The sequence below is a fragment of the Odocoileus virginianus genome, chromosome 12 (genome assembly GCF_023699985.2).
Source record: "Odocoileus virginianus isolate 20LAN1187 ecotype Illinois chromosome 12, Ovbor_1.2, whole genome shotgun sequence".
Taxonomy (NCBI): Eukaryota; Metazoa; Chordata; class Mammalia; order Artiodactyla; family Cervidae; genus Odocoileus; species Odocoileus virginianus.
Genome location: NC_069685.1, coordinates 16,983,174 through 17,010,257, shown reverse-complemented (window position 1 = coordinate 17,010,257; position 27,084 = coordinate 16,983,174). Strand labels below are relative to the sequence as shown.

Sequence of the window (27,084 nt, the reverse complement as noted above, 5' to 3'; positions counted from 1 at the left end):
CTTTTTTCTCTTTTTGTTGACAAGGCCAGCCAGCACTCTGGCAACTGAAGAAAAGAACGGCCTCTGTTCACCCTATCCTGTAGGGCCTACCGTGGTGTTTTGCTGTTGAAATGAATTAATTGTGTAGACACAGCATAGACAAGAAACCATGCTAATCTTTTAGGCAGCAATCTAAGAACATTATTGAAAGTAAGCTGAGCATTTAAAAGCTTCTCTGAAGCCAAACTTCCCATATTATCTAAGAATTTTAGTGTCCTACCAACAAATGGGTATAAACCCTGAAGGAGTCTGGGGTAGTGGGCTTGGGTCAGGAATCAGGGGGTCCAAGGTGCCAGTCTAGCCTCTGGCTCTCGCTAGCTCTGTGATCTCTAAAAAAAAATCATGTCAACTCCCCTTCCTCAGTTTTCCTCATGTGTAAAATAAAGAGACTTCATGATTAACATTTCTTTCAGATCTAAAATTCCAGGATCCACTGAACCTTAGTGAACGGATGGCAGTTGACACGCTCTGTGCGCTGAGAAAAATGCATTAAACGTGAATTCACACCTGGTTTCTACTTGCTCTGTTCTGATTTCTAAGTCCACTGAGAACCATCTGAATGTTCCCAAAGATATGCCAGATCCCCAATCTTTCTGTTTTCCCTCCCATGTCCTTTTGGGGAAACCCATGTGTTCCCAGTACACTGCTGGCAAAATTGAAAACGTTAAGATACTTTCTCTGCTGCTGCAGGGACCAAGAAAATCAGCTTGGCGTTGATATGGCCACATTCATCCTCAAGAGTGTGGACCCCCAGGGAGCTGCATCGATAAGCACTGTCCCCAGGGGCAGGTGGCATGCTCCATCCCTCTGCCCCAGCTCTGGCCAGTCCCACTGGACGGCTGGCTGGGGCCTGTGGCTGCAGCTCCGACATCACACTCCGTGACACCAGGGTCATGCGACAGAGCCCCACCTTGGGCTGTTTCCCAAGGATTTCACACACGTGCCTCAGGAGAACATCGGGAAGAAGGCTGGGAAATAGGAAAATCTATTCGGCAGATGAGAGAGGTGAAGCGGTTTTTTTTCCAGAATCATACCACAAGCAAAAGATGTGGCCCAGAGTAAACTGTTCTTTTCCTGGCCCCTCTTCAGCTCTTGGTACACACAGCTCTCTTCGTTTTTTTCCTTGCCGTTTCCCATTCCCAGCTTTTCTGAGGAGCCCTGTGTCTGTCTTCTGCGTCCTGGGTTCTGAAGGGTCCCGCACTGTCTGGCCCCGTGGTCTGTGGGCACCACCCTTGGTGGTTCTCCTTCCTTCCACCTCCTTCCTCATCCCTGGGCTTGGCTGGTCTCACTGAGCAGGGACACCCCTGGACTGGCACAGCCAAATCTGGCCTGGTTACCCCGACTCCCCTTTGTGCCATAGTCATAGCACACCCATCCAAGACAATCACTTAAAGGACCAGGCACATCGGACACTTCCTAGGCTTGGCTAGGGGAGGATTTGCAAAGCCCAGCTTCCCCGCGTTCCCCTCGGGAGCCCCATTTATCAATGTCCGAGAGACATGAGTGCGGTTTCTTGTCACACACCTTATGCAGGGTGAGAGGGACAGAGGTTTGTTTGTACAAGAGCTGCCAGGCGGCTGACTGACCTTGGTAAAAAGGGAGATAATTACACAGCTGTTCAAGAACAAAAGCGAAAAAGGGAAGCTAAGTGAACTGTGCAATTTTTCTGTTTGCGGGGGGATGACTGGTGTCACTTTGAACGCTGCTCTTGGTCACTAAGGACCTCAAGTGCCTCTGGTCCTACACAGCATCTTGTATAGAAAGGGTGGGGTGGAGGATCCTTGATAAATGTCCAAAATTCGGATCCTATTAGGAACATTCTAGAAGGGTAACTGCGGACCTTGAGCCTTAGACGGCTCCTATAACAGAAGGGCAAGATGCATGGGTCAGACCCCCCACTGGAGCCATCTAGGGACGGCCTAGATGGAAGACCTCAGGCCTCTCTCAGGATAACATGAAATAAGGCAAGGGCCTCTTAAAAAACAAGACACTGACACTCAGAGGAGCAGCCCACAGCAAGGCTTCCTTTCAAAGCCGGAGGAATTATGTGTCAACGGTGGTCAAACACGCCTCAGGTAAAGCTTTCTCTGTGTTAGGCCTTTAACTCAAAGATTTCCTGAGCTGTTTTCAAAGCTGCTGGGAATTTTTCTCAAGTTTGCACCCTTTCTGTGACCCGGAGTTCAGGTTTCCAAGTAGTTCTGTGGGCCCTATTATTCTGCAATTGTTCCCGTTCCATTGTTCATGACCAACGCTGTGAGAATTCTTCTCAATCCCCCCTTCCGACTCTTTCCTCCAAGAAACAAAGTTCTCTGAATTATTTTCTTTTTTTCTTCCCGCTGGGAATATCAGAATTTATGAAGAATGTAAGCCAGCTCCCTTCCACCCCCGCCACCCCCATGCTGATTCCACAGACCCCCGGTACCAGAAGCCAGAAGCAAAAAGCCAGACTTGAAGACAGGTCTCTGGCAAGGGGGTCTTCAAATGCATGGCTGAAGCCTGTCTTTTCAGAACAAACCAATTCATTTTAAGAAAAAGCCTAACTAATGGAAAGGTCTAAATTCTGCAGGCTCTTGTGTAGTCTGGGGAAGTGCTGGCCAGCGACTTTCTGGATGAAGGACGAGACCTGAGACTCGCTCACAGACACCAGGCCCTGCAGAAATGTTTGCGAATCGCATGAAGCCCACCATGGGCATGAGTTACCTGCTCCGTAAGAATCTGCTGTTGCTGCTGCTGCTGCTGCCTCTGTTCCCGCAGGAACTGTTGTTTCTGCTGCTCCATCAGCTGGGCCCGCTGGTCAATGAGCATCTGCTTCATGAGGACTGTCTGGGGCTGGCTGCCCAGGAAGCCTGGCCCCGCGGGCCCTGCTCCGGAGACCATGCCCCCTGAGCCCGGGGGCACGGAGGACTGCATGGGGCCCGTGGTTCGGGGAAGCACGGCTGGGTGCTGCTCCTGGGAGAACAGGACGAGAAGGGAAGAGAAGAGAGGAAAGAAGTGAAGGTGGTGACTTCACATCTGAACGAAAGCGCAGGGGGATGGGGCATGGGGTATTCCCTCCCTACGGGACCCCCAGTGGCACACATTACATTTCCATAAAGAGAACACAGCGGTCCTCCGAGCTCTTAACACAGAGGGGCTGCAGAAGCTATAGGGGGCCGGTAATGGCTCTGCGGAATCTGAGGCCAGGTTCAGTCTGTTTCTGATGTTGTTGTTGTTTAGCCACTAAGTCGTGTCAATTGTTGCGACCCCGGGGACTGTAGCCCTCCAGGCTCCTCCGTCCATGGGATTTTCCAGGCAAGAATACTGGAGTGGGTTGCCATTTCCTACTCCAGGGGATCTTCCCAACTGGGGAATGGGACCCATGTTTCTTAAATCTCCTGCATTGCAGGCGGATTCTTTACCACTGGGCCACCTGGGAAGCCCCTGTTCTGATAGGATTGGCTAAAGAATAAGAATTGCATTTTCAGCTCACCATCGGTGTTCCTCCAAAGGAAAGGGAATAAGCCCTCAGGTGGGGCTCATTTTCAGTCTGATATGAGGCAGCCTGATCGCCTCTTCATCCTCACTGCCTGCCTGGCCAAAATGGGCTACTTAGTAGGAGAGACATTTATAGAATGCTCCTGGAATTGATTAATCAGCAGAACTGCTATTTGAAAATTGTGACATTTGAAAACTCTGACATATGCAAAAAAAAAAAAAAAAAAGAAAATCCTGCTAGTGAGAATTGCTGATGGGAAGAATTAGGAATGTGTTACACTGACCAATGGCACCCCACTCCAGTCTCTCTTGCCTGGAAAATCCCATGGATGGAGGAGCCTGGTAGGCTACAGTCCATGGGGTCGCAAAGAGTCGGACACGACAGTGACTTCACACTGACCAAAGATACGGAATCTCCTAACATCTTTAAAAACAGAATTGAGTCTCAGGTGTCTGAGATAATTTAAATGCTGGGGGTTGAACTGGGTACCTAGATTCAATAATTATGTCAGTCAGTCAAAGGATGTCAGCTTTTAAGGACCAGTGCTTAAGGAACAGGAGGTAGGGAACTCCTCATTCAGAGCCCAGGCGACTCCTCCGAGGCTGTGCTCAGAGGTGAAGCGACAACCCAACGGTGTAGACCTTTGGGAACAAACAACTGATGGGAAAAGGAGCTGTGTGGCCATAAGACGTAGTTTCCTGATGCTTCCTTTCCTGTTCATTCTACCAAGCACACCTCATAATGGCAAAGTATTATCTGATCATTCCGCAGAAAGATTCCCTTTAATTCATTCAAGTTTCAAGTAATTAATCTGAGCAAAGAGAAGCTGCTGTCTGAAGTATACAAATTACATGAATACATGGATAAGGACATACACAGTCATTTTGTGAGGGACAGTTATGAGACTGAGATCATGAGAGACAAATGTGAATAAATCTACATCAAAATTTTTTCAGGCAGTTAGACTGGATTTTTAAGAAAGATTGTAAGATAGATTGATTGTAAAAGACAGACTGTAAAATCTATGAAATCAGTTTCTACTGGTTATTAGTCTCAGTTATACGTGGTGAAGGAAATTAAGGTTATAAAGATGTAGATACAAAAGTGTCTTAAATGGATGTTTAGAAGTTATCAAATTTTATATATTATTTCTATTTGCCATGGTATTTCTATCAGTGTTAATGCATTCCTTCATTAACGCATTCAACAAGCCTGCTTTGTGAACAACATGAATTTTATCTGCCTCTTTTGAGCCATCCTAAATGAAAAACATGCAGTCAAACTGGATTTTAATATTTGTCCTCTTTTCACTTTTCTTCCTCTTCAGTGTCAATACACTCAACCCTGAGGGGAGTTTCCTCTCAAAACATAGAATGGTGTTGGATCTTCTTCCCTCCCTCCAGTACCCAAACAAAACATAACAAGCAACAAAAAAACAAAAACCCACCACTCCTCTCATCCAGGTAACAACAGCTCCAGAAGCTAAACTAACTAACAATAGAGTTGCCATATGATCAAGCCATCCCACTCCTGGACATATACCCAGATAAAACTGTAGTTTGAGAAGATCCATGCAACCCTGTGATCACAGCAGCACTATTCACAATAACCAAGATGTGGAAACAACCTAAATCTAAACAACTTAAATTGACAGATGCATGGATAAAGATGTGGTACACACATATGCAATAGAATACTGTTCAGTGACAAAAAGGACTGAAATATTGCCCCTGTGGCAGCATGGATGGACCTAGTGATTATCATACTAAGTAAGTCAGGCAGAGAAGGACAAGTACCATGTGTTATCACTTATATGTAGAATCTGAAATATGACATAGATAAATACATTTATGAAACAAAAACAGATTTACAGATACAGAGAACAGGCTTTTGGTTGCCGAGGGGAGAGTGGCTGAGGAGGGAGGGACTGGGCGTCTGGGATTAGCAGATGCAAACTATTATATATAGGACGGATAAACATATATATGGATAAAGTCCTACTGTATAGCACAGGGAACTATATATAATACCCTGTGACAGACCATAATGGAAAAGAATATGAAGAGAATGTGTGTATATATATATATACAAAAGTCACTTTACTGTACAGCAGAAATGAAACACAACAATGTAAATCAACTATACTTTTATAAAATTAAAAAAAAATATTTTTAAAAAAGCTCTGGTTAGTGTGGTGGCCCAGGCCACACAGTTAGTAAATGGAAGAATCAGCATTCACAGAACTGAAATACTGATTCTGAGACTACATTCAGTATTCTTTCCATAAGCACAGGTTTTTTTCTGGACTATGGGTACATGGTGCCAAGAGTGAACCTAAGAATTGCTTGTAAACTAAATATACAGTATCTGTCCCACAAATACACTGTGTTCTAGTTTTCAAATGTAAGTGTGATGTCGCTGAAGTTAAAACTCATTGTCCTTGTGTATTTTCTCTGTACATAGACAATGAATAGAGAGTTATGAGATATTTATGTTAATAAAAATACTGCATATTCAATAATGCCTAGAACTTTATGCTACCAAAAAGTTTACTTTAAGACTAATCCCTGCAGAGGTCAAGATATTTCACTCTTCTTTTCCCCCTAAACTTGCTGCCTGTTTTCCAAACCCTTTCTTCCAGTGGGATAAAGCTGTTTCTTGCCACCTTTGGAGACAAATGGCCAACTGACTTAACACTCTAACAAAGGAATTCACACAACAGACAGTTAACCAATCAGCGAAAATACAGATACACAGCTTTTTTTTTTTTTTTCTGTGTATTTCAGCATATTTGAAACCTCCAGTTTTGATAAGGAGGAGACAGTGGGAAAAGAAAATGAGACCCAAGGGGAGATCAAGTTTTCTTCAGCTTGGTTTTATGAGAGGTCTGGTGTGGGCTGGCCCCGTTTATCTTTGTGCACTCTGAGATATTCTTGTCCTATGAGATCAGCCCACAAGTACCTGGTGAGCTTGCCCAGAAGTGGTAAGTAGTGATAAGTTGCTTTCCCAGCCTTCTCTCCACCCAGAAAGAAAGGGAGAAGCAAATAAGGTGAGGATGTAGATTCATCTCAGCACTTCTCGTCCCTGTCTTCCTGGACCAAAAATAAATATAGGTATCACCCACATTTCAAAAGCTCACTTTACGCCACTTAGCTTTTACAGAAGACCTACACTGGTACCTGGTTTTGCTAACCAGGAGACATCTGAAGAAGATTTTAGAGTTTATAGAAAAAGGTGAAAATCTAAAACACCATCAGAGTTTATTTTGCGGGGAGTGATTATAGAGACAGCAGGCACCCCCAGCTGCGAGAGGGGCACCGCCAAGCCCCTCCCCCAGGAACTACACTCAGCATCTCAGCGGCGAGTTGCCACAGCTTTGAACTCTGTGAGCATCTGTGTTTTATCTCTATTTATTCTGCACACTCTTGGCAAGATGTGTCCTAAGGTGTTTGCTTACTCACTGCAGGCCATTTCGGCTTAGGAAAGATTTCACAGCAACGCTCTACTTTCAGATGGGGCTGGGGGTGGCGCTGTACTTCAAAAGCACAGTGGGAAAAACCCTTCCCAAAGGGAAAGTTCGGTATTACCTCCCTTAAGTATTTTCCCAAATGATTCTCTCTCAAAGATTTTGCCTTTAGGTTTCTCACTGAAGACCTGAAGACCGATTTCCCTGCAGTGACTCCAGTGGAACCCGGAGAGGCAGGAGGGCCATGTGCATTTTTAAAGGGCTCCCTTCCATAGGAAACGTCTGTGAGCCTAGGTTGACACACCTCTCCCAACCAGTTCTGCTGCGTTCAACAGTGGGTGAGTGACGCTAGGGCCCCAGCCTTAGGTGTGCATGCCAAGTGTGAAGCCACGCCAAGTGACTCCCTTACAAATTGAGCTGGCTGAGGCCATTAGCTGTTTCACTTGACATGGTGGCTTTTAACCTCCAGCCTAAGAGTTCTTAATGAGCACGAGTCTGTCGAATTTCAGGATTTCAAGCCACAGCTCTTGTTTCTAAGGAGGACACACACTGTGTGTGCAATTAGAGAAAACCAGGCTGAGCTTTCGTCACCAGAAATGTAATGCCTTGAAGCCAAATGATGCAGTATTTTTAGTTTTAATTACTAGCTTGCTCTCCACTCCATCCCCTGCCCAACGACCTCCCTTGCCTTCCACCCAGAATCTTAATGCCATCTCTTCCTCTCAGAAATCCAATTGACTACATAGATCTTCATTACTTCCCAAAGCTCTCACTCTTCAGTAAAATACGGGGTGGGGGGGCATCAAAACCAATGAATATATTTTACGTATCTTCTCCTCCAGGGAAAAAAATCTTAGCAATTTTCTATGGGCTGGAGAGAGAGGTAGGAGGTATAAAAAACACCCTACCTCCCCCCTAAGAGGCCGTTTTCTACTTCAAAAAACAGCTGTGGTAAAAATATCTCTTAAGAGCAGCCAGCTGTTTATTTATAAATCTGTGCAGAGGGAAGCTTCATGTCTCTTACGTGTTTTCAAGAAATGCATCGTGTTCGGGTGAGAAGGGCTGGGGCTGCTGGCGGTGAACCAAAGGCTGCCGGCTCCTTGGAGGGGAGGCTGCGGGTGGTGATGGAGACTGGGGTGGGGGGCGCTCAGTGGAGAACTGGAGGATGCGGAGGGCTTCAGCCTTTTTTCAGGTGTTCTGGGCGGGGGGTGGGGTGGGGAACAAGGAACAGCTGCTGTTCCGCCTCTGCCCCAGCAGATGGCGGTGTCAGCCCGGCCCTCGCCGCCAGCCCGCCCGCTCCGCCCGCGCGGCGCGTCCCCCCGCCCCCAGCCTGCAGATGGCTTAATCATGACTCGCCTTTCTCCCCCACCGGACCCCCGCCCGGCGCGTCTGGGCTAACGCTGCGAGCGTGGAGCCAGGCAGTCAAGTGTTACTGCTACAGCAGGTAGCCTGGCAACTGAGAGCATAATACCGAGCAGATGGTGTTCGCGCGGCGTGATGGACATCACACACGACAGCCCGAGACAATCCAGGAATTCCCTGGTGACTCGAGGCCCTCTTTACATAAAACGAGCTCTCTCTCCATTGCCGTGTATCTCTGGGGTTATCTCCCCCCTCTAGCCGACTGACACTGAACTGGTTTCTTATTACCGACTCTGCTTCCAGCCCGAGGGGAGGGCGATTTCAGTGGGGGTGGGGGAGGAAGGAAGCGGAAGGGCCGGGAGCTGGGGGAGGCGATGGGCGCGGTGGCGACCCGAGAGGGGAGGGACTGTGGCGTACCCCAGAGCCAGGGGGGCGGCCCGTCCGAGAGGGCCAGGGATCCCCCGTAACCCCGTCTGCGCGAAGCCGGCGCAGGGAGGGCGGCGCCGGGGGCGGGCGAGCCTGGGCTTAGCGGCTTCGCCATCGGAGGGCTTACGACGAGCCTAAATGAAATTTAGGATTTTACTTAAGAAGCCCCCTGGGGCGTAATTTAGCCTCTCGACTCGAGCCTCTGTGCTTACAGGCCCTTTGGGGGCTGAGAAGTCAGGAGTGGAGCCTGTGCGCCCCTGAAGGGCCGAAGATGCCTCTCCGCGCAGGCGTTCTTAACAAAGAAACCGACCCGGAGGTCCGGGCGCCGGCGGGGGCAGCGCGGGGGGCCGAGGGGACCGGGAGAGCCGCCCCGGGGCCCCCGGTCCTCGGCCTGAGAGCTGCGCCGCCGCCGGGGAGGTCGCTGCGCGCTCCGGGGCGCAGTTCGCCACCCTCTCCTCGCCGCGCGTCATTGGGAAGGAAGTGGGTGCCGGAGGAAATGGGGGGAGACAGGAGGATTGTTCACGGTAGGGAAAAGTAAAATTAGTATAGAAACAAAAGGCATGTCTCAGAAAACAAATCTGTGCTTTTCACACACACACACTTAAGCGGGTCAAGTAATTTAAAAAAAAAACCAAAAACACAAAAACAGCCCAAATGGAATTTTGTCTAGATTTTATATACATCCCGCCGCTTCTGTGTCTAACCTTATCAGCACTCTCGGGGTGCTTTCTCCTGCAAAGGTACTGGTCAAGTTTTAAGTTTCAGAAAGAGGAAGTCTTTTCAAAGGTGGAAGCTGACGTTTCACGCAGAACACCACGCTTGCTGAGAAGGAGTTCAGCAGTTGCGTGTCAGAATCCGACACCCACGGCGGAGCTGGGTGGACACCCCGGGGCTCAGGGTGGTGAACTGGCATGGCATTCTCAGGCTCAGGAGGCCACCTGACTGCTTGGTCTCTACCCTCACCTCCTCAAATGGAAATCATATCCTGTAGGACTCCTCCCTCGACAAAGAAAACTTTGGGGATGAATGAGCTATAGAGAGAAAATGGCTAAGAAGGTGCTAAAACCTCCTCCAATTTCAGGATGGGGTGGGCTGTGGGGGAACCATGACGGGCTAAACCAGCGGCTCTCAAAGTGTGGTTCTAGGACCAGCGTCGTTAGCATCACCCGAGAGCTTGTTAGAAATGCAAATTTTCAGACTCTACTCCAGGTCTCCAGAACTAGAGTGTCTGGGTGCAATTCAACATGCCCCAGGATAACCAGAGGGCTTCCCCGGTGGCTCTGATGTTAAAGAATCCACCTGCAATGCAGGAGACCTGAGATTGATCCCTGGGTCAGGAAGACCCCCTAGAGAAGGGAATGCTTACCCACTCCTACATTCTTGCCTGGAGAATCCCATGGACCGAGGAGCCTGGCCAGCTACAGTCCACGGGGTCACAAAGAGTCAGACACAACTGAGCGACTGACCACACACACACGGATCAGCACGATGCCCCATATTTTGAGACTCACTGGGGCAAATAATCCTGGTGTATGTTCCCTGACTGCAATCTGGGGTGTCAGCACTGTCTGTGCCCTGATTAGATGACAAACCCTGCACTTTCTAAAGCAAGTCAAGAGTGCTGAGCCACTTAGGTTTCTATTGCAAATTCTTCTGCAGTTGGAACAGATCTAATTTTCAGAGGGCTGTGCAGGCAGTATAAGCTTAAGAATTCTGGAGAAAGCCTATGCTGTGATTCTTCCAGAAAGGTCAGTGCTCCTGCAGTTCTGCTGTGAAGGCTGAGGAGCAGCCAAGATCCAGGAATGGGTGAGGCCAGTTCAACTCCTTTGCTCAGGGAGAAAGCATCAAACGCCACTAGGCTTCCTGTCTCCTGGTCTGATAGACAGTAGGAAAGCTAAGATTCGAGGAAAGTTCCCTCTTCAGACATGAAAAAGGCCCAAAACAACAACAGAAGACAACTAACACGTATGGGGCACCTTACTGTATGAGTGTTTTCATCTGTGTAATCAAACTTATTTTGTTGATTAAAATAAAATGTCTGAGTCTCTGAGAGGTTAAGTTACTTGCCTGATGTCCCACAGTCTTTGGGATTCTGACTTTTTCCACTGACCAGAACATGCATCTGGTCTAAATTGAGCAGACCACCCAAGAGGGCTCTGGAGTAAAGAGAAATGGGAAGGAGGGGGGTGGGGGAGAGGAATGGGAATAGAAGAAAAAGGTAGACACTCTATTGGGATCAAAGGATGAAGCTGAAAGAGCACAAAAATATACATCATGTTTTATATGTTGCCTGATACCCAAAATTAGGATGCCTTTGTGGTATCAAGTTTGACATTTAAAGAAAGGGCATAAGATTAGACCATTCAACCAGAAATGGAAGGAAGAAACAAAATAAAATAAAACCTTAGAATTCTCTTTGAAGTTGATCAAGTGTCAGGGCAGAAACTTGGTTTCAGGATGGTGGCTTCTTTTAAAGACTTTCTTTGTCCTTGTCCAGAATAATTTTTCACTGTGGGTTTGGAGAGTTGCTTGTAATAAATTCATAGCAGTGCCCCAATAGATCCACCCCATATAAACTCCTCTGTCTCAGCAGATTACTGAGGAAGTTTGGATAAAAAAAGTTTGTTTTATGATGTGGCTGTGTCACCAAGATGATTGAGTTTTGAGGTAGTATACCAATTTAGCAAGCTTATCATGCACAGGACAGTAACTTGGGGGTGCAATGCTAAGTCTGTTTAAAGAGATGCAGGAAAGTTCTTTGTTTGGCTTTTAAGAAGGAGCCGTTTACATGGGAGGAACCCAATAGGCTTGGGTAGAAACTCGGCTCCATCGAGGTTCCAGTGACTGGCATGTCCTGACCATACAACAAATAGCTTGTTATCACTATTATTGCTATGACTTCTTGATCATGCAGCTTTAGAAAGTCAGGGTGAAGGAAGTGCTGTGTCTCTGGTTCTAACTTAATTCCTAGGATAATGGGGTCTAAGACTTTAAACTTGATTTTCTTTCTAGGTTCTCAGTGAGCAGGATGGCATTCCTACTCGGACTTTTGACTCTTCAACAAATACACGTTTTGCCGATTTTCACCCTCCCCACAATCATTGGGAAAATTTAAAAATAATGTCTGAAAGGGGACTTCCCTGGTGTCCTAGTGGCTAAAACTCCATGCTGTCAATGCAGGGTGCCTGGGTTCCATCCCTGGTCAGGGAACTAGATCCTACATACCACCACTAACAGTTCACATGCTGCAGCTAAGATCCTGTCTGTTGCAACAAAGAGCCAGTGCAGCCAGATAAATAAATATTTAAAAATGTATTATTTTTAAAAGGCAACTTTCATTTTTAACACTCACAGGCAACCATGTGAATGTTCTGATGTGTTTCTATGTTTCTTCTCAGCTTCCAGCCCAGTACAATAATATATTTTCCATGCTCATGATCATGGTATATATATATGATTGTACCACTATTTCTTATTAAGCAACTGGTGGAGAGGTAGGAAGTTCCAACATTCCACATGCTTTGTTGTTGTTGCTAAGTTGTGTCTGACTCTTTGTGACCCCATGAACTGTAGCCCGCCGGGCTCTTCTGTTCACAGGATTTCCCCAGGTAAGAATATTGGAGTGGCTTGCCATTTCCTTCTGCAGGGGATCTTCTCGACCCAGAGATGGAACCCACATCTCCTGCGTCTCCTGCACCGGTAGGCGGATTGTGTACTGCTGAACCACTAGGGATGCCCTTCTAAATGCTTATAAGTGGTAATTTTCTGGTAGGATATTACCTTATGGCAACACTCCTGCAAAGTCTACAGATTTCATTATGGGTCTCCCAGCACTGGGGCTTCCCCAGTAGCTCAGCAGTAAAGAATCTGCTTGCAATGCAGGAGAACAGGATTCAATCCCTGGGTCAGGAAGATCCCCTGAAGGAGGGCACGTCAACCCACTCCAGTATACTTGCCTGAAGAGTCCCACGGACTGAGGAGCCTGGTGGGCTAAAGTCCACAGGGTCGCAAAGAGTTGGACATGACTAAGTGTCTCAGCATGCACACATGTTCCCAGCATCAGCACAGAGCTAGGTCCACAGCTGCAGCAGAATAAGTATTTGCTGAACTGAACTGATTGTCTGTGATGAGTTGTATGTGATCAAGATCATGTATGACTAGAGAGGAGGGAAAAAGATAATCCTGTCACAGACTGCTTCTCCAGGCTGCTGGACCTTCCACTGAAGATGAAAGAAAGGGTTAAAATTGGCAGTCCAGAGCAAGATGGGAGAGTGCCATCAGCCATAAGAAGGTCAGACTTTCAAGGACTTACTTGGAGGTAAAAACAACAAAAATACCATTTGTCCTTATCGGTACTTTGAACACAGTTACCATAGATTCCTCCAGTGGAAACACAACTTTGAGAGTTATGCTTTTCCTCTGCCTTTGATGTAAATTATAGAGTCCTTTTGATCCCTGTGTTGTAATTAATTCCACCACCAAAGCAACTCTAAATTGGTTAAATGTTCATTAGTGTGCAACAATAGGAGCTTGATTAAATAAATTATGGTACATCCATACCATGAATACTAGGCAGCCAATAAAAATCATGCCTTCTCAGGCTATCTAATCACATAATACAAACTCTTACAATATATACTGAAGAGGGGAAGAAAAAGCAGTTACTAAAACTAGCCACAGAACAATCATGTTATATGGGGATTATAAGTGATTTTTGTTTTTAAGCTCTTTCAAATTTTCTATTATGAACATATTGCTTCAAATAAATATTATAAAGTCTCATGCTGTAAAGAAATATTTAAATTGACCTAAAAGAGCAAAGAGAAAAAGGGTCTCTCTGCTTGTTTTCAAGCAGTCCACAATTCTGATGGGGAGGGAGGAGTCCTTAGTTCCTGAGCCACTCATGACATCCTTGAAGAGGAGGTGGCATAAATCACAGTTCTGGGCCTTTCATCAGGGAACACCCGATTGCCTGGGAGGGGACTGAAGACTTTCTGGAGGAAGTGATGTCTTGGCAGGCCTCAGCTAGCCAACAGGGGAATGGGTTCCAGAGTGGAGGGACAGAGTGATCAAAGACTTGAGTATATCAGATTCATAAATCCCACTTCAAAGGACTCATTTCCCTGGAAATATTCATAGCTTTGTGTAAATATTTATCTTAAATAGCACAAATGCTTTTGAGTAGCAAAAAAAAAAAAAGAAAAAGGAACAACATAAATGGCCAATATTTAGAGGATTCACTAAACTATAATATACCCCCCTGCCTCCCTGAAAATAACTAAACCTCATTAAGACTATTTAGGCTATGTTATACAGGGTGAAGGGACTTCTTCGGTGGCTCAACGGTAAAGAATCTGTCTGCAATGCAGGATAGGCAGGAGACACAGGTTTGATCCCTGGGTCAGGAGGATCCCCTGGAGGACGCAATGTCAACCCACTCCAGTATTCTTGCCTGGGGAATCCCATGGACAGAGGAGCCTGGAGGGCTATAGTCCAGAGTGTTACAAAGAGTTGGACACGACTGAAGTGGCTGAGCATGCATGCACGCACATACAGAGTGAAGTAAGTTAGGAAGAAACAAATATTGTATATCAACACATATACATGGAATCTAGAAAGATATACCGATGACCCTATTTGCAGGGCAAGAATAGAGACAGATTTATGGACACAATGGAGGAAAGAGAGGGTGGGACGAATTGAGAGAGTAGCATTGAAGTACACACATTACCATGTGTAAAACAAACGGGAAGCTTCTGAATAGTGCAGCGAGCTCGGCCTGGTGTTCTGTGATGACCCAGAGCGGTGGGATGGGATGGGAGGTGGGAGGGAGGCTTAAGAGGGAGAGGACATGTATAGCTGATTCATGTAGAGGTATGGCAGAAACCAATGCAACACTCTAAAGGAGTTATCCTCCAATGAAAAAAAAAAAAAAGATTATTTAGGCTAAACAGACCAGGAGTGTAGTGAGTTTGAGAGGGGCTCTAGTGTCTATTTCCACCAGAGCCCACCTCACACTCTGGGGTGTGCAACAGACATTGTTAACGGGCAGTTCTCCTGTCTAGACCTGGACGTGGCATGAACGTGAACAGACTGGCTTTGGCTACAGGTCCAGCAAGTAAGCTAGGCTTTCGTTGCTTCAACAAAGAGCCTTCAAGTCCCAGAGAAGGCTCCAAGGGGACTGACATCTTGCAAGAATTCTCTGATGCACCTGGATAAACTTTCCTTTGGGGCACCACCCTGCTTTCGGGAGTTTTTTTCCATTCTAGGCTCGAAACGAGAGAGCATGGCCAGAACCAGCCCAGCCTTTCGAATTTAAGAACTCCGAGAGATGAGTGAACGTCATTGTTGACCTCTATGGCTGTCTGCTTCTCGGGGCTGTCAGAAAACCCAGTGTAGGGGCTTGGGACCTGCTCCACAGCAGGGGACACCGCCTATATCCAGGTGGCTGCATGGAGCAAGTGGTTTGTCAGTGGCTCCAGGAAGGAGGTTTGTCTGCTGCCTTTGTTATCTTGATTTAAATATTGAGAGGGGAGGAAAAAGAAGTCTCCATTGCCTTCAGGTGAGCTCCTGGGAAAATTTTCCTCCCAAGCTACTGCCCTGAACCTTTCTCTTTCATTGCCCCCACCATCTTCTGATGAAGTCAGCAGAGCTCAGATTGCATAACCGCTGCAGAGACCTCTTGTGTTATACTGGGAGTCAGGCCAGCGTTTCCATTTATAGACAACAGCACCACCACGCTGCCAAATGGCGCTCTCTGCCGCAGCCGCTACAAGACAGGAAGAAGGGAAGGGAGGCTTGGAGTGGAGGGTTCGCCATGCCGAGGAGGCTTGGTCACGTCCTCCGTCCTCCCCGCAGCCACGGGAGGGGGCGCTCGGGGCTGCTGGATGGGAATGCCTGGGAAGAGCCACTTCTATGAAGCCTTCCCCTGGTCTCCCCGCTCCCCAGGAGGGGAGGGAAGCTCTGTGTCAGCCCGCTCTGCTGGGTTTCTCACGGTCCAACCTGTCTCTGGGCAAACCAGGTGTGATCGCAGCAAGGCTCTGTGGAGGATGCCACACTCCTGAGAGCAGTCAGGCCAGCCGCCGCGGTGGGGTTATGGGAGGCCACGGGAAAGGAGAAGCAAGAGGAGGCACATTAGACATCTGGGGTCGGTACTTCACACACTTAGAGATTCAGGCTGAGAACCAGGTTCTTAGAGGAAGCAAGTCTAGGAGGGGGCTCACGCAGGGTCAGGGAGGGCAGTGGGCAGGTGGGCATGGGGGCCATCGGGCCCTGGGTTTTACATCCACCACGATCCTCCATATAGAGGATTTAGAGCCTTAGATACGTTTTTTTTTTTTTTTTTTCTGGCTCCTCCATGAGGCATGTGGAATGTTAGTTCCCTTACCAGGGATTGAACCTGTGCCCCCTGTAGTGGAAGTGTGGAGTCTAAACCACTGAACCACCAGGGAAGTACCCAAGAGCCTTAGATATAGTCTTCATACAAGGTTTTACAGGTGGGCACTGAGAAACCCTGATATGATTGAAAGATGCCTCGTATTTTACAGCTGAAGTTGTATCCTGTAACTAGATCACACTGCACTAAGTCCATTGTGAATTAATCATCTTTATCAGTCCTGTGTTTATCTTGTGAATGGTATAATTACACTGTCCAGTATTTTTTTAAAAAAATAAATAGTTTCTTTTTTTAAAAGAGAAAACCTTATTGGTGTTTCTTCAGTTTGTAAATATACCTGATGACTCCAAAAGTTAAAAGTGGTCTAGGTCTTTTGTTAACTTTGAGAAGAGTTGGGGACAGACTGGGATAAAAATAGTCTTAGAAGAAATATGGGTCTCAAAGGGAGTTTCGTCCATCGCAGTGAACATAGCCCCTGACTCCACACACACACACAGACACACACACAGAGTAACCTGGATAAAGGAATCTGGAAGCAGTTAGAATTCATCCTTTCCACAGTTCTTAAACTTTTACCCATTTCACCAAAACTTCTCCAGGTAGCATGATTCAACAGTGCTTGGCAAAGCAAGTGCTGATAAATTTCTGCAATCATTATCATCAATATGAATAACAGTGAGGAGCCTATATGTTCAGCTTATATTTTGTTCTTTCTTAATGGTCAGATCAGTTCCTCAGCCTTACAGAGGGAAGAAATACATGTTCACGAATGGCTACATTTTGCTTAGGATAAAAATTAAGTTGACAACTAAATATGGAACCAGAAACTAGCATGAGGTTGAAGTTTATGTGAAACTTTCATTTTACTGAGGAGTAAATCCATTTGAATTGGCAACAGCTACAGAAGCCTTCTAAGATGGGGGTTATGGGCCGCATATCCCCTGTAAAAGCCTAAGTATTTTTGCTTCAACATCTGGGATGTATCACCAGTTTCCTATTCTTTTTTGCATGTGTGTCTGTTAAGTCACTTTAGTTGTGTCCAACTCTTCGAGATCCTATGGACTGTAGCCCACCAGGCTCATCTGATGGGATTCTCCAGGCAAGAATACTGGAGTGGGTTGCCATGTCCTCCTCCAGGGGATCTTTCCGACTCAGGGATCAAACCCATGTTTCTTATGTCTCCTGTATTGGCAAGCAGGTTCTGTACCCCTAGCGCCACCTGGGAAGCCCTTACTCTTTCCTGCTGCTGCTGCTGCTGCTAAGTCACTTCAGTCGTGTCCGACTCCGTGTGATCCCATAGACGGCAGCCCACCAGGCTCCCCTGTCCCTGGGATTCTCCAGGCAGGCAAGAACACTGGAGTGGGTTGCCATTTCCTTCTCCAATGTGTGAAAGTGAAAAGTGACAGTGAAGTTGCTCAGTCGTGTCCGACTTTTAGCGATCCCATGGACTGCAGCCCACCATGCTCCTCCATCCATGGGATTTTCCAGGCAAGAGAAGTGGAGTGGGGTGCCATTGCTTTCTCCGTTACTCTTTCCTACCAGAAGCTAAAGTCTGGTCTGAGCCCTTACCTTAATATCATCCCAAATGCCCATCCCCTTTCCACTTTCCCCCAAAGTGTCTCGTGCTAATTTTTCCTCTAGCTTAACTGACATAATATCCCCCTCAGCTACCCTTCCCAGATGCTGCTCAGTTCCTTTAAAACATACACGTGATTCTGGCACACACATCACCTAAACCCTCATGGCTCTCTGAAGAGCTTTCACAACTGCGTCTTCTCTCCAAGTTGTTTGCTTGTAGGAGGTTAAAATCAGAGCAGGAGGATCGGGCTGATTGATGCTCAAGTAGGATAGGGTGATCTAACCTGCTGCTCGGGATATTTATCAGCCTGGGAACTAAGAAGCCTATTTCTGGACTTACCTTACCTTTTGATCATTTCTCTAATATAAAAGCTTAGTTTCTTTTACATTGGTCCAACTAATTATTTTACTTCTTCCTCTAAATCCCCTCTCTTTCTTCATAAAGAATTTCTCAGACTTCCCTGGTGGTCCAGTGGTTGAGAATTTGCCTGCCAATGCAGGGGACACGGGTTCGATCCCTGGTTGGGCAACTAAACCTGACTGTCCCAACTACTGAGGCCTGCATGCCCTAAAGCCAGTGCTCTGCAAGAAGAGAAGCTACTGCAATGGGAAGAAGCCTGTGTACCGCCACTAGAGAGTAGCCCCTGCTCGCCACAACTAGAGAAAGCCCACGTGCAGTAATGGAGACCCAGCGCAGCCAAAAACAAATACACAAAATAAAATAAAACTCCACATCTTGGTTCAACATTAAAAAAATAATAATAGTATTTCTCAATCAGAAATGATGAAATCCTTCCCAAGTCAACCAAATATTTTCTGGAAGCTGAGATGAAGTATAAACGGTTGGAAACCTTTATATATAGTGGAGAGGCAGGGGTGGCAAACCTCTGAATTCAACTTTCTGTTTGTCTGATGTCCCCATTATGTGACACACAGGAAAAGCCAGTGAGAGTGAGATTCCGTTCTTTATTTGTCTTAGGTTCTTAGGGCTTAATTTTTTTTTTAATTGAAGATTACTTTTTATGTAAGGCCTAGGGAACACTACCTCTTAATTCATATTTAGAAGCTTGTAAAAAAAGGCTGAGAAGGCCAATCTTTCAGTCCTTTTTGGATGCAGTTGCAGAGAATTTCCAAGCAAAGAAGTCATCCCTGAGTCTCCATTAGGCAGTCAACATAAGCCCTCAAGAGTAGAAGTCCATGTACCCAGTCATCCCTGGGTATTCAGGGGGTACCAGGATCCCCTGTGGATACCCAAATACATGGATGCTCAAGCCCTTACATAAAATGGCACAGTAGCTGCATATAACCTGTATTTTAAATCCTCCCCTATACTTTAAATCATCTCTAGATGACTTACAATACCGAACACAATGTAAACGCTATGTAAATAGTTGCAAACACAACGTAAGCACTATGTCAATAATTTCCAGGCACAGTAAATTAAGGTTTTGCTTTTTGGAATTTCCTGGAATGTTTTCTCCAAAGATTTCTGATCTGTGGTTGGTTGAGTCTCTGGATTCGGAACCTGTGGATTCGGAGGCCTGACTATAAGGGATGCTGAGGGACAACTCACAACATGGGGGTGGGGGATGCCGTCCCGCTGCCTCTGGGCCCAGCCACATCACCGTGGAAGCATCTGGGGCAGTTGCAGGGTCCCCCTCCCTCTCAGCACATCCCAGAGGCTCACTGGGGACAGAGTCCAAATATATCCTACAGTCAGACACACACACACCCCGGGTAGGAAGCAAGAGCTCTGGAATACTCTGGTTGACTTTCTGCTAATGGACTCAGATAAGGAACCGTGATGAGGTCAGTGAGATATATTGCCAAGGCTGCTAACCTAATGGAAGTTCAAGGACCCGGTTCAAGAACGTGGAGCCTTACGCCTGTCACTAGACAACACTGCACAACCCTGAAGGGCATTTTCAGTTCAATTACTAGTCTCAGATTTCATTATTCTACAGTATCCAGGTAAAACCAACAAACCAAAAGAGCAAACAACCGACTTCTTAATGACATACCCCCAATACACGGGTATAGGTTGTGTTTACAACTGTGCTTTGATAGTATGTACAGTAAGACACTACTGTTCCATGACCAAAATGGAAACCCACTCAGAAAGCAAGCATATACCACAAACCCTCCACCCACTGTCCAAGCGCTAGAACATCATGTGCGGAATGTATAGTTTGCCACTAAAGTTTTCTTTCAATTCAGATATGACATCCCACTTTTTAAAATAGCTCTGAATGCTCCAGGAGTCCCCATGGGCCCCAGCAAATGGCAGGTGTTGTGGGTGGAATCTAAGAGAAAGGCAGCCATGGCCTCACTCCTGGAGGGATACTAAAGTTCCAGTGGGTGGACAAAGCTCCCCTTCACCGAAAACCGCCAAGACCATCCCAGCCTGTCAAGGGTGAAACTGTGGCAGGTGCCCTGGTTCCGCAGGACTTCCATAAAGCCCATCGGTCACACCTGGGATGGTCAGTTACAAGGCAGAAAGGGGAAGGGGCAGGGGTAGGGGATGCATGGGTTTTTAGGGATCGTCTGACTCAGGAGCAAGTCACTGAACATCTCTGAGCTTCATGTTCTTTATAAAATGAGGGCACCTGCCCAGGTGATCTCCCAGGACCTACCTGCCCTAGAATTCTCGGAGAAGAACTTCATGGATAAAGCGGGGTCTTGACTGGGGGCTTCAATGCTAGTATAGACTTGGATTTGAGGGGGCAGAGAAGGAGAAGAAAGGAGCAGGCACGCATGAGCAGGGAGGTGTGTGCTGGGGCATGAGGGAGAAAAGCCACGTGGGGCAGGGCGGGTCTGACCACCAAAGGTCTGAGAGCGGCACAGACAGGAGCCTCAGTCAACAGCCAGGGAGATACAGCAGGCTCTTAGAGGGACTAAAACGATAGAAGGATTATTCTAATATGATTAAACTGGTGTCGGGTAGAGTGAGATTAGAATGGGGATGGATCAGAAGGAGAGAAGTGGGGAGGTAGGGTTGGGGGGAATCCATCCAGGACCTGAAGGGGAGGTGGTGACCAAGACTCAATTACTGACAGTGGGAATGAGAGTAAAGAATCAAAGAACTTCCCTGGTGGTCGAGTGATTAAGGATCTGCCTTGCAATGCAGCGGATGCAGGTTTGATCCCTGAGTGGGGAACTAAGATCCCAAATATCATGGGGCAACTAAGCCCGGGTGCTGTACCCAGCTACTGAGCCTGCACACAGCAAGGGAGATCCTGTGAGCTGCAACAAAGACCTCACACAGCCAAATGAACACATAAATACTTTTAAAAAGAGTGAAGAGTCAAATATAACAGCAAGGTTAATGTTGGCAAGAATAGGAATGCACGCATTCTTTGCTGTGTGCAGAAGTCTGGGTTACTCCCTGGTCCACTGGCTCCCAGCCCCTCCCGCTCACTCCCAGACCTCTTTCTCCCTCTGCCCTCACATGGCTCTGGAAGTCTGGCAAAGACATTGATCCCTGCTTAAACTTTGAGTGTAAATCATTCCAGTTTCCCTTGTCCTCCCTACTTTTTAAAAACTGAATTTATTTACATCTGAATTTAGTAGAGGGTATTTTAAACATACCACCTGTTTAAGCGGGAGGAGGATGGTAGGTGTATACCTTGAATATTTTTGAAGCTCTGACAATATATTCTAGGGATGAAGATGCCAAACAAAAACAGGAAATATGCCTAAAACTACTTTGAGAAGAAGAAACCTCTTTATTTTTGTATTTCCTTCCCTGGTTCCCCCAACTTTATACTTCCAGCTAAGTGTTTCACTTAACTTTTTTCAAGCAGATCTGATGAAGAATAAGGAAAGTTAGCATGCTAAGTCACTTTAGTCGTGTCTGACTCTTGCCAACCCTATGGACTGGTAAGCCCGCGAGGCTCCTCTGTACACGGGATTCTCCAGGCAAGAATACTGCAGCGGGTTGCCATGCCCTCCCCTCCAGGGGAGCTCCTCAACCCAGGGACAGAACCTGTGTCTCTTACGTCTCCTGCTTTGGCAGGCAGGTTCTTTACCTGGGAAGCCCAAGGAAAGTTAGATGGTAACACAATTAAAGGATTTTAATGACAAGTAGAATTCATAAGAAACATGATTAAGTATTTCCATCAAGGCTGTTAGTGGGCTTATGCTCTCTAATGGACTTTTTAGAAAGTCAGAAAAATCATTCTCGTTTTCGTGCCAGTCCTTGTCTACAACAGCAGTGGTGCCACATAGTTTCACAGGATAGTTAATATGACACTAATTCCACCACCCTTTTAAATCTCAACTGGAGATGGGAGTTAAAAAAAAATATTTTTAGCCTTTTGTATAAAAAATGAATTTTTATTGGAGTATAGTTGCTTTACAATGCTGTGTTAGTTTCTCTTGTACAGCCAAGTGAACCAGCTGTAGACATATCCCCTCTTTTCTGGATTTCCTTCACATGTGGGTCACCAGAGGGCACTGACTGGGCCTCCCTGGCGGCTCAGCTGGTGAGGAATCTGCCTGCAATGCAGGAGACCGTGGTTTGATTCCTGGGTTGGGAAGATCTCCTGGAGAAGGGATAGGCTACCCACTCTAGTATTCCTGGGCTTCCTTGCTGGCTCAGGAGGTAAAGAATCCGCCTGCAGTGTGGGAGACCTGGGTTGGGAAGATCCCCTGGACGAGGGCATGGCAACCCACTCCAGGATTCTAGCCTGGAGAATCCCCGGGACAGGGGAGCCTGGTGGGCTGCAGTCTATGGGGTCACAGAGAGTCGGACACGATTGAGCGACCAAGCACAGCACAGAGCATTGAGTAGAGTTCTCTGCGAGATACAGTAGAACTTCTAACAAAATAGTCTCTAAGAAACCAGGCAGGCCTTTGCAAATTCATGACTGAAGAGTACGTTGGTGGGCCCACGTAAAAACGTGCTTCATTTATCAGCAACTTGGACACTAGGTGACTCCTCTGAACAAATGAGAAAATCTCCTCTTTGGAAAAAAATCTTCCTATCCCTTATAGAGACAACGCTGAGGCCGTCTGTCTGGTCTGCAGCACTCGGAAATCTCCACGGGGCTTTGGAAAACGACGGCTTCTAGCTATCTGTTCTGTCTTCTCATCTGAGGGAGGCGGGAGCCCATCTCCCCATCTGTCTCCTTCGCTCGCTCGCCCACGGGGCCCCTGGTTGCCATGGTCCTTCCCACAGGGTCTGAAGGAACAAGATTCCTCTGACGTCTGACACTGGACCTCCACAAGCAGCCAATTTGTTTTCCTTTCGAGGGCTCCTCCCCCTCCGCTCTCCCTTTCAAACGCAGGAGATTCTTCCTGTGCACCCACCAAGAGTAATGCATCAGACTACGATTAGGTTTTCTTTTATTTAAACAAATAGGAGACAGAATGCTTGCCTTCATTTGACCAAGTAAAGGTAATCCCAGGCCCACCAGGGACAGCAGAGTGGGAGAGGGGGCGGCTGGGGGTCTGCTGTCCTGGGTTAGTGCAGCTCTTGTTGGGGGTTCATCTGAAGGAATTCTGGGTGACTCGCTCCTGATTTTACTAAGGGGCCAGAGGTCGGCCACAGCAGTCTCTCAGGGTATCTGCATCCTGACAGCTGAGTCTCTGCAGCATGCAGCCCTTTTGGCCTGTGCTCTGGGGGGACGGGAGCGGGGTGAAAAGAGAGGGAGGCCCTGCCCTCCAGATGGGCAGGGAAGCCAGCACTTAAATATCATGTCTGTAGAATGGGCTGCTTTTGGTGGAAGTTAGGGGGCTGCCCTGGTGGTCCAGTGCCTAAGACTCCATGCTGCCAAGGCAGGGGCCAGGGTTTCATCACTGGTTGGGCAACCAGATCCCACAACTAAGACCCAGTGAGGACAGATTAATTAATTAATTAATTAAAAAAAAATAAAGGAAGTTGGTAGGTGGGGAGAAAAATCCATGGAAACCCTTAAAAAAATCCACTGAAACCCTTAAAACTTCCTACCAAATCCACACTATCTGCACTGCTAAGAAACAAAATGTAAAACCTGGGGACTTTGTGTATTGAGCGGAGGGGTACAGAGAATGGGGAACTTTTGAAACTGAGGGAACAGGATGCAGCTGGAGAAGAATCAGGGTGAGACCCTGGCTGGCAGACACCTCCATCCTTGTTCCCAAAAAGCAGGATGAGGTTTGTCTTGGAGAACTTCTTATCCAAAGATGTGCTTTCTGTTGCCTAAAGCTTTTGGGGGTAAAGCGCTATTGGGGTGACATTGCTTATTTTTCTTTTATGCCCAGTGGAAGTATCTTTGGAGAGTTGAGCAATTTCAAGTGAGTGCTTCTGAGGTTTTGGATGGTGGAAGGGCAGGAGGAAAAGCAGGAAGGTCTCAGTCTGGCCAGATACCCTGCGGGCAGCCATCTGCCAGGCCTGTATGTCCACCCTCACTTTGTGTTGCTGGCCTCAGATGACAGCCTGTCTTGGGGGCCCCCTTTCTGTGAGCGACATTCAGAAGATCATGTGTCACTGGTGGCCACGATTCGTGACTGCTGAAGCCTGTGAGGCCACAGAGGGCACCTCCTCTTTCCCATCTAGGCCCTCCAGACTGTGATCAAACACAACCCAACAGTTCTACACAAAGCTCAAAGGGAAGAAAGAATCTCTTCTTCAGGAAACATTAGGAATTTCTTCATATTGGGGAAAAATAAAGAATACCTCATAAATGTATAGTTATTGTATTTATAAAGATATGCTATGCCCTGATTATATAAAATAAAAGCAAAGTTTACGGTTGACTTGACCTTTTTGCTTTTCTGGTATCTTTGCCTTAATGCCAGTTTTTAAGATATGAAACAAATATTCATGCTAAAATACAAAAAATGTTTCCACTAAGAAAAATGGCTACTCAGGCACCATGGGGCCAGGGTATGTAACGTTGGTGACTCTCACATAGATACTTGCATGTATTCCATTCCTAATCTGTTTTTCTCATAAATCTGAGTGAAAATTTGATTTTTTTTTTTTTTTTTGAGGCAGAAGCCCAGCTGCAGGAGCAACTCGTAAACCTCACCACAGACATAGTCCTCATGGCAACAGGAGCTGTTTTCTTTGGCTTCTGAGCTCTGGTAACTGTCAAGGGGCGGGGGGACCAATCAGAGAAATCTGGAAAGACACAAGTCTGTCAGAACACGTGAAAGGACTTGACACAGAGGCCACGTTCATGTTGCACAATTTGCATGAACACTTCTGGACAAATTCTGTTTTCACATGCAATTCACAGGCCCGCAGCGGCAGTGCTAATTGGTGAGGTTGCCACTCAAGTGTGGTACTGAACAGGGGCTCTCGCTACATGGATGAATAATACAGAGTTTTGAGCAACGTGTAATTATTTTACAGTTATTTTGCATCACCAGCTTTCCATTATCTCTTTGTCCCATCATCCCCACCATAGTGGTGGAATTGAATCAGAAAATCCACACCCGTCCCCCACACTCTACCCCACCAAAAGTGAGATTCATGTTATTTGAAATACGTTTAAGAATAGGAAAAGACATGGCAAGGAACAGCCATCATTTCATTAATATGGATGGATTATTCATGTCACTGGAGTGACAGTGAATCTGATTTTGCCCCGAAGTGCCAATAGGATGCCAAATGCAGCCGTGAAAACACACAAGAAACTCTGGATGGTAGCATGCTTTGGAATTCATCTGCAAGAATCCCAGTGCTCCTAGTTAAGGCACCTCAGGGCCCACGTAGTATGTGTTATTGCTAAGTGGGAAGGAAGACAGAGTTAAGATTCCCTGGGTGCCCCCCATATCAGAAAGAGAAGGGAAAGTGACAATTCTCTAGCCCCTTCCTAGGTGGCATTGGAAGCTTGAGAAACTTAACCTGAGCCGGGTGCTCTCCTGTGGGTTACTCTCCATCTCCAATAAAATCGATGGATTCGGAGGGAAGGAGAGGCTGTCCGGGTGGAGGGCCACTAGGTTCTGCTTCTGCAGACCATCCAGCATTTGCTGCATCTGCACTAAATACAAGTCAGGCTGCCTCTAGAAATAGCCTTTGGTGCGGTTGTGGGTTTTCTCCCCCTTTGTTCCTTGGAGATACTAAGCCTTAAATCCTCTTTGACTGTGAGTTACCAATGGGGCTGTGTCTAAACCATATCAGGTCACGTGGTGAAATCTGACACCCCGGGTTCCCTCCTCCATTGTTCACGCTGTCTGACCTTAGAGCAGACCTACACTGGTGAGGCTGAGAAAAACAGACATTTAAAGAAGTAGTTAGGTTCTCTTTAGGCTCCATTCACTTCTTTTTCTGCTTCACCTAAAAATGGACTGAAACTACTATATTTTGAATTTCAAAAGTCAGAGATATATTTTCATCCCAGCATTTCTCATAGAAAAATCTCATCATCACCCCAGTCTGTTTTTTTTTTCTTTAATGGAAGTGAGAGGAAGAGAAGAAGCATTTTTGTTTTGTTTTCACATTTCTGACTTCAGCCTTCAGCTTTCACTTGAAAGTGACTATCCTTTTATGAGGAGTAGGAGCGGAAGTGTCTTCTGATTGGGACAGCCAGCAAGTTGCCTCCTGTGATCCAGTCACTCCTTTTGCCATATTAAAGACTTTTAGACCTGAAAATCAGCCTGAGTCTTCAGGCTTTCACTCTGGATCTGGCAAGCAGTGTAGGCAAAGTACAAATCTTAAGTGGGGTGGGGTGGGGTGACCTCAGAGGAGGCAATCCAGATTTGGGCTTCCCCGGTGGCTCAGATGGTAAAGAATCTGCCTGCAATGCAGGAGACCCAGATTTGATCCCTCGGTTGGGAAGATTCCCTGGAGAAGAGAATGGCAATCCACTCCAGTATCCTTGGCCTGGAGAATCCCAGGGACAGAGGAGCCTCGTGGGCTACACTCCACGTGGTGGCAAAGAGTTGGACACGACTGAAATGTCAGCACCCACGCGGGACCAAATAGGCCCAGAGTGGGGGCTATTCCTCTGCACACAAGTGGCGTCCACCCTGGACCTAGCCATGCTCTATGCTCATGGCCCCACCTCTGAAAAGGGGTGAGTGATCACGCCCACCCCCATCCTCTTCTGGGGAACAAGGACGTGATGGCTGGGGAAAGTGACCACGGGGCACAGGAGCTTTGGAAGCCAGAGTTTCCCTCTCATGGCTTCATTCAGAGCAAGACCTGGCACAAACACCTTCTGTGTTTTTCTAAATGATAGTTAAGAAAAAATCTTTACCACGCAGCACTGCAAATATTTCTTCTAAGACAGCATGTGAACAGATAAGACGTAGCAGGACCACTCAAATAAACCCAGGGCCGGCACCGAAATAACTTTAGTTTGATTCTAGAAGAAAAAAGGCTAGGAGCAGGCAATAATTTTAAAGGAAAAA

General features: G+C 46.8%; 1 protein-coding gene across 2 annotated transcripts in view; it reads right to left on the bottom strand.

Annotated features, from left to right (window-relative positions):
• MAML3 (mastermind like transcriptional coactivator 3) overlaps positions 1-27,084 on the bottom strand; it is a 445,487-nt gene that overhangs the window by 10,428 nt on the left and 407,975 nt on the right. For both annotated transcript variants that reach the window (XM_070474834.1, XM_070474835.1), the window contains exon 3: positions 2,740-2,988. In XM_070474834.1, coding sequence (XP_070330935.1) covers positions 2,740-2,988 — 249 coding nt within the window. The remainder of the gene's footprint in view (positions 1-2,739; positions 2,989-27,084) is intronic.